At 38.6% G+C, this 12415-nt stretch overlaps 1 protein-coding gene across 1 annotated transcript in view; it reads right to left on the bottom strand.

The window, feature by feature from the left end:
• LOC112126413 (neuroendocrine convertase 2) overlaps nucleotides 1-10362 on the bottom strand; it is a gene marked incomplete at its 5' end in the record, with an annotated part of 56976 nt that extends 46614 nt beyond the window's left edge. The window contains one exon of the mRNA XM_024225440.1: nucleotides 10280-10362. Coding sequence (XP_024081208.1) covers nucleotides 10280-10362 — 83 coding nt within the window. The remainder of the gene's footprint in view (nucleotides 1-10279) is intronic.
• Between the last annotated feature and the right edge of the window lie 2053 nt (nucleotides 10363-12415).

Here is a 12415-nt window from a genome sequence, read left to right as displayed (position 1 = left end):
ACCTACCAAATCGGTCCCAACGTTCAGAAAGGGATGACCCAGTTGAATTGGGATGCACGGGGGAAGATTGGGGCATCTATGGTCTTGGCCCGATATTTGTAACAAATTAGGCATTGCCGAATCCTCTTGCCAATCAAAGTTCGAGAGGAAATGATCTAGAAATTTATTCGCCCCAGAGCTTGAACCAGACTGTAAAGAAAGCTTATGGTAATAGTCACATATTAATGTGGATAGATGTGCGTCTTTTGAAAGTAGTAGGGGATGTCTGGTAGGAAAGGGAACAAGAGAATGTTTTAACCGCCCCCCACCCTGTGACATCCCAGAGAATCCAGAATAGGATGACGGGGTAAAAGGGAGGCGGAACACTTTTTTTCCCTCTGAGGGAAAGAGATCTTATTTTGAAAATGCCAGACTAGGGTAATTTTGACACAGACTTGCAAACTATGAGTTCGACCACTGAAAGAGGGCCGTTGATAAGATCGTCATTGTTAGTACTGTATTTGCAAGTGTCTATAAACAGCAGTACAGAGCCCCATGACTCGCAGTAGGTGCGACAGAGAAGAGAAATTACAAAATGTTTATTCAGAAAGGGATTTTCTATTTCTGCGGTAGACAAACCTAATTCTCTTTGAAGTCATCCAATTCAGACATAGGTAGGGGATCGTCAAAACCCCAGGGCCATAGTTGGATCGAGCCTAAAAAATGGCGGTCCCGCCCACCATAGTGGATCATGGATAAATGCATCGAGTTCCAAACCTCGCGAAGCGCAATCGTTAGGGTTTTCAGACGATGGTATATGACGCCATTCAGTGGGGGAGGTGATGTCTAAAATTTGTATTTCTCTGTTGGCGACAAATATCTTTAGAGCATGAGGGGATTAAGCCTAAGCCAAGACAAAACGGTGCGAGAATCAGAGTAAACATATCTAGAAGGTTCAACAACATTTAAATCTGGAAGTATCCTAACAAGTTTTGCGAGAAGCTAGGCTGCAGATAGTTCCAGGCGTGGGATTGAAAGAATTTTGATAGGGGCTGGCTACCTTACTTTTGACTCTGAACATTGAAACGAAAGGTTCGCTTTTGGGAGAGTGAGCGTTTAAATATGCAACGGCTGCGTATCGACGTTCCGACGCACCACAATAGCCCACTAGTCGATAGACTGAGGGTGAGGGCGGAAACATAAGTCGAGGAATACGGAATTGGGAGATCATATCTATTTTACTAATGAAGAGCTGCCATCGAGAAAGAAGTTCATTCGGAAGGGGTTCGTCCCAATCGACGTGAGACAGCCACGAAAGTTGTAAATAACATTTGGTCCACAAAGTAAGAAGGGCTAGAAATCCGAGAGGATCGATGATACCAGCCACCTAGGAGAGTATAGAACGTTTGGAAATTTACCTTTGAAAGGATTGAACAAAAAAGGCAAAAATATCAAGTTCCGGACACCACATCAAACCTAAAATTTTAAATCCTTCTTCTTCATTATTGAACATTAAGAAAGTTTCCAAATAGGAAGGAGGCAAGTCAGTCAATAAATCATCACCGTTTGATACTCACTTTCTGAGTTCAAAACCGCCTACAGCTAATAATTGACTGAGTTGTTCGTGAAGAGATTTTGCTTCAACTATGTCTGCAGCGCCAGCCACTACGTCTTCAACATAGGTAAGGTAATTAGGGGAAGTTATGTAGTCGCTCGAACAAAACTTACAAAAAAAAAGAAGAAACTTTATTGTCAAAACTGTACAATTTTTAAGTTTAAACCGACAGAGTGACAGGAGAAGGCTATGGCCAAAACTTCTGATTAAGATGATGGGCGGGCCTCTGGACCAGCCAGACTTTGCTGACGTGTTGGTCTGAGGGGCATTTTCATATTCCATAACTCCTCCGCCCCTAAGTTTGAAGCTCCTACGAGAAAAAAGGCAGTCTTGTACACAGACGGAGGTGTCGGCTGAGACGCCACTTCTTGATGAGGGTCTTCTTTATGACTTAGTTGTGCCTCTCGTGGAAGTGGTTTGTCTTCTTTACGATGACGGCGAAAATCAACGAACATGGAGAATATTGACAGAATGCAGAAACATATTATAACATAAACATAAATTGTTGAAAACGTCGAGGGAACATCTAATAGTTCCAATGGTTGCATTTCTAAATTTAGCTTATGTAATTCAAAAGCTATATTAGCTTTCGCCACTCTAATATGACTTTCGATTCATTAAATACATGTACAGTACAGTTTTTTAAACAATACTTCATTTTTGTCCAATTTAATTAAACTAGTATTAGATGTAAATATTGTATTGTTCACATCATTTTTTTTCATTAAAATTGATTTCGCTTTAAAAGCTAAATATTAGTCTATAAATGGTACATATTTAATAAATGATGTGTAGACATATTTACAATCAAAACGGTTTTCATTTGCAATAATTTGTTTAATACAATTATTATTAATTTTTGATTTGTTGCTTACAATAATTATGATTACTTATCTCTATGCAAGTAGCAGTAAATAGGTCATCCTTCGGTTTAAGGATTAAAAGTGGGTATGTATATATGGTTGTTACATGATCCTTTTTATTTATGGGATAGTATAATAGGAAATATGTGTCAAGGGTGAGCTTTGTAACGGTACGTCATTGAAATAATCAATTTCGTTATTCATAAAAGAGCAATGTATTTTGGTTAATTGCCAGGGTGTATTAAGAATGGGATATATAAATGTAATATTTCACGTATTTTTTAATGATGCATGATCATCATACATAAGGATTGAAGGATGTAATGTTTTAAGTTTTCAAAATTCTATAGAGTTTTCGACATCATTAATTTTGTTGTCTAACATTACTAGATTTACAAATATAGTATTATAAATTTTGCTTATTTCTCATTGGTTTAATATAGGATTTGTTAGTGATTTTATTTTTCTATTATTGTCTTGTATAGTCTGAATGTCATGATTAAATTGGTCCATTAATTTTGTTAATGGCCATCTGATATTCAACATTGTGCTGTAAATGAAAATAATTAGTTTGGATGGTGTTTATCGCTATGTCGCCGTAGTCCATATTTCCGGTAATCCAAGATATTGCTTTTCCTAAACCATTAATGAGCCATCGTTTTGACCTTTTAGTTTTAGTTTCACTGTTAATTAAATGATCAAATTTCTTTTTTGTGTATTGATATAGTGCCTAAAGTGAGGCTGATTCGTTCAGTTTGTGATTAATTATATCTCGTGTATATTAATCTAAGTTAGTTACGTGTATGAATGTATAGAATTTATCTATTATGTGTGCCTGTGGAAGTTGAATAGCAACAATGCCAGGTCCATTTCTTCAAGTCAGTTATTTCTACTGGTCTGGCTCGTTTCGCTAAGTCAGGAGAAGTGTGAGTAACCTAAGTATGACGTAATTTACAAAATCAATTGTTTTGATCAATTGGTCCAGCAACTTACATCGGTCTTACATCACAACATCTGGATAAGAGAGGAAAGCAACATATCCATGACTGCAAAAAACCCAAACAAAATCCTACAGCACTCGCTACCACCATTTCGAACACAAACACGATTTCGATTTCAACAATCCAAAAATATTATACACAGAAAAAAACAAACATAAAAGTAACTTTTTAAAAATGGTTTACATCAACAGAGATGAACATAGCATCAATTTCAGAACAGACACATGTAAACGCAGTCGTAGCTACGCTAATATCATTAATCAAATTAAATATCGATAACATACAAATATCATAACATCACACAAAACATATAATTTAACATATAAAACAATCATTACATTCCTCACATCAAACATTTGTACCTAATCTAATTCTTTCACAATTTAATTTTCCTTTCCGTAATTATCCCCGTCTGTATAATACTGAAAGGATAATCAGGACGAATCATTCCCCATTTTTTCCTATTGTCCGCTCCGTCTGCTCCTTTCACCTGAAAGAAGCCGACTCCTCATATAAAAATGTCTTTCTATCTCGATTTTCTTCCTCACCCCTTCAAAATCCAAGGTATATGAACAAAAAACAACAATATCTCACTGGTACTCTCAACGTGGCACACAATAATGAAACATCTACACAGAAAACAAACACTTAGAGTGAGTATAAATAATTTGATTGAGTCTAAAACTTCTATTATTGTATAAATCCATTTTTTCACATCCTTCATGTATTTGTATAATTTAAACAATGTTTATAATCCCAGGCCCTGAAGATGGCTCAATAAATATCGAAACAATTAATTAAGGTTTTTAGTTGAGATGAAAAAAAGTTAATGGCACGAGCGGGATTCGAACCCACGATCTTCGGCTAGATTTCAATTGTCGTCGAGAATCCAAACCGATTACACGACATTTGAAAAATGGCAAAAAGGAGGGAAAACTCATAAGGTGGGGTTGAGATGGGGAGTTGATGTCCGAGTGGATCGAGGTCACGATAGCTCAGGTGGTAGAGCAGCGGCGTATCTAGACGAAGGTCGTGGGTTCGAATCCCGCCCGTGCCATTATCTTTTTTCATCTCAACTAAAAACCTTAATTAATTGTAATGATTTAATTGGTCAAGCGGACCACGAAATTAGTGAATTTAAAGATCGAAACGTTGGCTCGACAAGGAAAATGTTTTTCTAACCTACCTCACACCAGACCGCATGCGACGATCTCTAATATTATTAACATTTCTTTTTATTTACTCCCAAATATTATTTTTCTATTCAAATTTGGGTATCTAAATTATACTGTAAGTTATAATTTTATTATTATTAATATTTAATATTTCAATGTTTTTCTTGTTGTAAATGTTCTTTGTCTTTCTTGTAAATATTCTAATAAAATGGGCAAATGCCCGTAAATAGATAAATAAATAGTTGGATTACAATTGTCAGTGGGGGTTTTCTTTAATTTTCCTCCCCAATTGAACTGCCAGCAAAGAAAATAAAGTAAAAAAGCCAATGTAACATAGTCATAGTTATTCAGTTGAAGGTCATAAAGCACAGCTGCCTTTCGCACTTCAGCTTAGAAAAGAGAGGATGCATACTGTGTTGTTATGATAATTATGGGGTAAATAAATGCTGTATCATATTATTATAACTAAGGAAACATGCCTTTATACTGGCCATTGGGGGAACGCGGTAGCCGAGTGGTTGGGGCGTCCTACTCGTATTTGCCACGCTAGCGGCTCTGAGTTCGATTCCGGACGTTAAGCCTTCCTGTATGACGGGAATTAATTACTTTTTCTTGCCCTATAACTACATACTCACTTTATATTTCATTCAAAAAGTACCACTACACACTTTATCCAGGGAGAGACCAGAGCCACAATTCATGCATGCTAATGGAGGGACAGGCTCCAGTACCCTACTCAAATAACAAGGAGGAAGAAAAGCTTCGAGAGGAGCTTCAGCTTGATGACTCTGGGGATGCCTACTGATGCCATGACCCCTAAATTCAGTTTTGAGAAAAAATTCCTAATCAAAATACCTTGTAGGGCAGAAAGGAATCCCAGTTAATGCCGATCATATCTGATTTACAGATGGCTCCAAAAGCGGTATGGGTCAGAAAATGGTATTTATAAAAATAAATCAAGCCTTGGGAAGATATATCACTGTCGGTCAAGCATAGACTGTGGCTATTGAACACTGTGCCAAGTAGATTCAAAGACTAGGTATCGTTAAAAAAAAGAAAAGGCACCAACACAGACAGCCAGGTGGCACTGAAGGCAATCGCCGCATCCTCGGTAAAGTGCAGAGTAGTTTGCGACTGCAGTAGAGCCCTGTCCGACATTGGAGAAAATAACAAAATTATCCTTGTCTGGGTGCCTATAAATTGAACAAGGAAAGTTTAATGAAGACACCTATTGGCCCTGAACCCTTTTGTGGTTACCAAACTGCCAAAACGCCGATCCATTACACAATGGATCAATAATAAGTCCACCGCTTAATGGGAATGTAGCCCGGGACAGAGGCATGCGAAAAAGTTTACCAAAGGTTCATCGCAGAAACTAACGGCAGAACTACTAAAGCTCGGACGTGCTAGGACTAGAATAATAGTTGGACGGCTAACTGGACACTGCAGACTCCGGAGGCATATGTATAAACTCGGAGTGGCAGAAACAGGCCTGTGCAGATATTGCCAGGAAGAAGAAAATTCTTCAATATTCTGTGTTGGTGCGAAGGCCTATGTAGGCCGAGATTCCTAATCCTGGGAGAGGAAAATCCAGGGCCTGGAGGATATACGGGAGCCCTTGAAAAAGCTTTGAGGTCTGGTAAAAAGCCTCAAGCTTAACGAGGAGCTCAAGATAAAAAAAATATTTCGTGGTTGTACTGGGACGTGTTTGTCACCCCGGCCAATATATTTGTCTCGCGCGGAACATTCACATCGTCGACTTGCAAAATTAATCAGTCTAAGCCATTCGGGCCAACGAAAAAAAGAAGCCAAATTTGTACAAATTAGGAGCACAAGCATTATCGTTTGACCAGGATTTATAATAGTTCGAAAAGGTTTACGCATTTACATGTACTATGTAATAATAAATACATTTCTGTCTAGGGTTATTATTAGAGACCGGATTTTTATGCAGTTGCATATTTTGTTTGCCACCACATACGATCGAGGAAATCACATATCCGAATCATGCATCTAGGAAGCCGAAGGTTAAATTTTAAAGAGCCCATTTTTGCATATTTGAAGAATATCGCATAAAATTGCATATTTGGATATTTTTTTTAATGTAAAATCACATTTATCGCGCCAAATATTTAAAATGTATTGGTTTTCGGGGGGGGAAGCATAAAACAATCTGTAAAAAATAAAAATTTGGCGAAAAGTAGGTTTATTTCAAAGAAAACTGAAACAGGTCGAAACGACGGGAAGAGAAGATTCTAGAAATGCCGACAAAAGAATATAAAACCCTTCTTAGGTCTAATATTCAATATCATCCCAAATTTTATTTGACCGTAGGCATAATTTCACGGAAGCCAATTTAGAGAAGTATTTGTTCATTAACATCAATTATGCTCAATTAGTATAAAATATCTAGTTTAATTATGTAAGTGAGAAAATATTTTTGTTAAATGTAAATAAACTCTAAATACTTGCTAATTTTAATTATTATTAGTTTTAAAGACTTTTAATATATATTTCTGTTTAAAGTTATTATGACAGTAAAAAACTGGTTCACTGCATATCATTGCATATTTTAACGTATTAATACTGCATATTATTGCATATTTCAGGGCTTTCAATTGCATATTTTATAGAATATTTTGGCAATTTTTACTCCATAAAAATCCTGTCTCTAGTTATTATATATTAAACTATTCAGATAGGAACTCGTGGTCTCTAAAATGCCGTCTTATTTAGCATATTTATTCTTAAGCTCCGCCATAATGACCAAGTGAAAAAAATCTTTCCATATTATTATTCTTCCATTGAATTTTGATTTTTCTTCTTTAATCCGTACCGTCCCTCATACGTTAGTTTATTCCGTCATGGGTGTGCTGTTAGCTTTTTACAAATTTCCTATAACCACAAATGTCGCTAAAGCGAACGCAGGTAGGTACAGTTGGTTTGGTCTCTTCATCATCAGAATTATCGCCAAAACCAGCTTCTTCCTCACTGAATTCATTCATCAATTTTAAAATTCGTTCGGAAAAATCTGGACCTTGGATCATGTTGGTCCATTGTCTCTGCATATATCAAGAAAAGAGATATTCACATTGAAAATTTAGAAAATTAAAATAGACCCAGAAGAAAAGTGTTACTTTCAAAATATACTGCGCGTTCAACAATCTGGGTCTGAGAGATCCCGTTACTGTTTACAAAATAGGTACCTACCGCATGATCATACTGGAGTCCTCAAACCTAGGCTATGGAAGCTCTACTAGCTTCTTCGAATTTACATGGGCGCCATATCCTGTTTCACCCCTCCGGTTAGCCAACACACAACAATGAAATTACCCTGTGAGACAGAGAGGGACGATTCCGGGTAATACAGTTATAATTTGAAACACCTATGTTTCTATGGAAAATAATTTCCCGCGGGCCGCTAGAATGGGTATCTAGGCGCGTTTTATCCCGGACAGTGGGAGGCATCGACTATTCCATGGTGCCTTGGATGCAATGGAAATGATTTTATCCAAGTCCCCGGACACTGATAACAACAATAGAACAAGTATAGAGTAATGATATTCCATTTCGGTCTCTATACGGGGCCAAGCTGCGATACCCCTCCAACACATGCGACACCGTGAGTCGGTCATCTTGGCATGCTGGGCACCTAGGTCGACTCGCGCCAACCAACAGGTACCCATGAGTCGCACGTGTGTGGCCGACCCGCAGGCGGGTCAGGACAACGGTTTCCCTTCGAGATATCCCCTCCGGGCTCCATCGGTTGATCGTCAACTTAACGGACACTAGCGCGTCAGTCGAGTCGGCCCAACGACGCTTCCACTTGTCTAATATCATATTTTTCACTATTCTCTTAGCGTTGTCAGGCCGAATCGGGGTGGTCTCAACATCATCACTGTGAGGAAAGAGAGTACCCTCTTTCGCGGCCAGGTCCGCTCTCTCGTTCCCCTCCAGTCCGACGTGTCCTGGAATACAGGCTAAAACCACCCTTTTCCCGGCGCGCACAATGTCCACATATTTCAATTGGATTTTGCCGACCAGTGGATCCCGTGTATAGAGGTCTCTCAGGGCTCTCACCGCGCTGAGGGAGTCAGTGCAATGAGAACAGTTTCGTCCTCCATGCCCGACACCCCCAGCATTGCGTGCCAAATCGCGTTTAGCTCGGCGGTGTACACACTGCACTCTCTAGGGAGTGGGTGGGAGGAGCTCTCCTCCCGCGTGTACACCCCGCATGCCACACCAGCCCCGGTCTTAGAGCCTTCCGTGAAGACGGTCTTACATCCGGGAAGCTGAGAGCGGAGTTCAAGGAACTCCGCTTTATATTGGTGCGGCATGGTGCGCGACTTGGGCAGGGCTGCCAGATCCTTCCGGCCACAGTACCATCCCCTCCCTCTCCAGGGATTCGGCAAAGCGGATCCCTAGAGGTCGCGTCCGGGTGGGCAGCCTGGAATATTTATCCTCGTGAGGGTTGCCCGTGATCATTACCGCCAGCGGATTGCCTGGTTCGGCCAGCATGGATGCCGTATCCGTAGGCGAGCTGCTCCCGCTTCAGGTCCGGCGGGAGAACACCCACCTCGCAACAAAGGCTGGCCAATGGCGTGGTCCTGAAGGCGCCTGACACCGCTCGAAGACCCTGATAATAGAAACGGTCGACCTTGCGGGACCTCCTTGCAGAACCATACGTCATACATCCGTAAAACATTCTCGAGCACAGCAGCGAGTCGAATATCCTTAATAAAATTAACACGACATTTGAAAAATGGCAAAAAGGAGGGAAAATTCAAAAGGTGAGGTTGAGATGGGAAGTTAGGGTCCAAGTAGATCGAGGTCACATAGCTCAAGTGGCAGAGCAGCGGCGTATCTAGACGAAGATCGTGGGTTCGAATCACCCTCGTGACACCGACTCTTCTATCTCAACTAAAAACCTTAATTAATTGAAAGATTAAATGGGAAGTTCTAGAAGGGGGGGCCTTTTTAAAGGAAATTTAACGCTCTTTTCAATGATTTTTTTTTACTTCCACGCAAATGAATAGTTCAAGAGCTATAAGTAGATTTGTGGGGAAAACCGTAGACAGTTGGATAAAAAAGTTGAATATCTGCGAAAGGGTTGCGAATCGGACCAAGTTTTATGTGGTTTTTTCTGTCTCCCTGTATAATATTTTATTTTATATTTCATATGAATCTTGAAAATAACGATGTTAATAATAATAAATTCTCTACTTGAGCAGGATAACATTTCCCTCCTTATTACTGTTCATTAATCATTATTATTGCAGCGTGTTTAATTATAGATCTATGTTTGGATGGACTCATCAGAATCATGATTAATGTGGTCCAATTCAACTCATTAATTCAGAAATGGCGTCAATTTGTTTACGCGTTGATACAAGCTCATGTTTAATGTAAAGCAACGCCCATACTCTCATTTACAATTTGCTGACCGAATTATATATAAACTAATTTAGTAGAGAAAAGGGCCGCCCACACGCATAAACATTTTTGTTTAATAAAAGTCATTGGAATTCCATAGTTTTCGACAAATAATTGGCCTGTTTATTAAATATTTTTAAGATAAAATCATATATTTTCATGAAAGAATTTACAAAAACAATAAAAACAAAATTTATGTATTGTTCGACTAACCTGTTAAACCAGTCGTCCGTGTATCGCGGATAAGGAAACTGATCGTTACTGCTGAAGTCGTAGCTTGCTTTGGCATTCTGTAACACAATATTTTTCAATTAACATTTTAACATAAATAAACACAAGTAAAGTCAAAGAGATAGTTTACACAGATTTAACAATATCATGAATCAACGAACGGATAAAATTAATTACGGTCCACACCAAAGGAGAAAACGACGAATTAACTTCATAAACGTGATAAATAAGCATTCGACATGACTTAAATATCAACAGCAACAGCAAAAGTGACATTTTTTCTTTTTACAACTGTACTTATTTGAACTTATCACAATTAAAATTGTTTATATGTACAAATTTAAAAATAAATTAAAACAAAATATAGTAATTGAAGAAAAAATGAAATAAATAATCTAACACTAGAATGCGAACAATCATCCTCCGATGATCTTTCTAGGCTTAGTCTCACTGCCCAACAGGTCGCGACGTCACTGCCGCTGTATTCTCCAGGGAGGATTATTGGATATAGTACGGATATAGTAAGTAATATAGTAGTAATAGTAAGGTGGGACAAACAGATTGGGATGCAAGGAAAGGGATTTGTGGAATTTTGTATACACGAAATGTTATGACATCTTTCTCAAAAGCAATGTTAAGGTCATTACGGATTGGATACATATAAGGGACACACATTGACTTCTTTTTGGAGGATTTTGGATTGGGCAATCTGTATAAGTTGGCAGTTGGAATGTTTGGTAGAACCCCACAGTTCAATGCCGTACGTCCAAATTGGCTTTATTATCGTATATCAGTCGTTTGTTGTGACGCGACAGTTTTAACCGTTTGTCTATAGTCGTAAGGAGTGTTTTTTAATGGATAGTCAATTCCTGTTTTTTTAGATTTATATGTGGCTTCCAAGTTAATCTTTTGTAAGTACAGCCCAAGAGAGCGGACGCCGTTAACTGTAAGAATAGATATGTGATATAAGTATAGCGGTGGTATTATTCCATTACGGTAGTCAGAGACGGATGTACCTTGGCTGACTTGAAAGAAGTGCCCAGTCAGGTAAGATCGGGAATAAGGAAGTAGGCCAAAGAAGATGCTCCTTACCTTCCACAGCATATCCTGATGCCAGATGCATCAAGAAAAGCACTCGAGAGGTACTGTTTCAGCTCAAGAGAGGAAGAGACAGCGTCTAACACGGTGGCATTAGTGGTTTGTGATGTTTACGGAAGCCAAACTGGTGGTTGGGATAATGTTTTGTTCTTCTAGAATGGGAAGGATTCTTTTAAAAATGCTCTTCTCTAGAATTTTTCCTAGGATAGGTAAGAGGCTTATCGGTCGATAGGTTTGAGGTAGGTGGTGAAGTTTATGGGGCTTTTGTGGTAGATAATCTTGATAATGAAAAACTTCTATTGTAAGAGAAAATCAATAGTTTTATAACTCGACGGATTTGAGCTGTTATAAGGTCGGTTCCAGGATTTTTCTTTTTGGAAAGTTTTTTGATAATATGCTGGACCTTTGAAGGATGAAAAGCTTTTTGGGGAAGGCTCATATGGTGAAAACATAACGCAATTGACAACATGCGGGCTTCCACTGAAGATTCCCGAACGTTTAAAAACGAGATTAGCCATACTTGGAAAAAATGTATACTAGGGCTTGAATATTGGAATTCAATAACCCAACTTACACACTTGCTCAACCTTATGATTTAATCCATTATATTTAGTGGTCTGATTGACCGAATTACTTCTTTCAATTAATTAAGCTTTTTATGTAACGTTTTGGTTGAAATGAAAAAGCTAGCGTCACGAGCGGGATCCGAACCCACGACCTTCGGCTCAATACGCTGCTCTTACCACTTGAGCTATCGTGACTTCATTCCAATCGGACACCAACTCCCCATCAAAACCTACAATTTTATGATTTAATCTTGAAATGAACCGATAGAGTTAATTTTTGCGAAGGAATTTTTCGAAAAGCATTTTGTTATTGGACTGTCAAACTGTAATTACTTTTGATCAATACTGTCGCCTGTTTTCTACATATTATGCTATGTAGAACCGAGATAATAAACAAACATTTGCAAAATTAACACAGAAGCTAAGGCAAACACTGAGATGATTTTATGCGCAC

The sequence above is a fragment of the Cimex lectularius genome, unplaced genomic scaffold (genome assembly GCF_000648675.2).
Source record: "Cimex lectularius strain Harlan isolate CLEC.00 unplaced genomic scaffold, Clec_2.1 scaffold29, whole genome shotgun sequence".
NCBI classification, from domain to species: Eukaryota; Metazoa; Arthropoda; class Insecta; order Hemiptera; family Cimicidae; genus Cimex; species Cimex lectularius.
The sequence above is the reverse complement of the archived record's forward strand: the minus strand, read 5'-3'. Positions and strand labels throughout refer to the sequence as shown.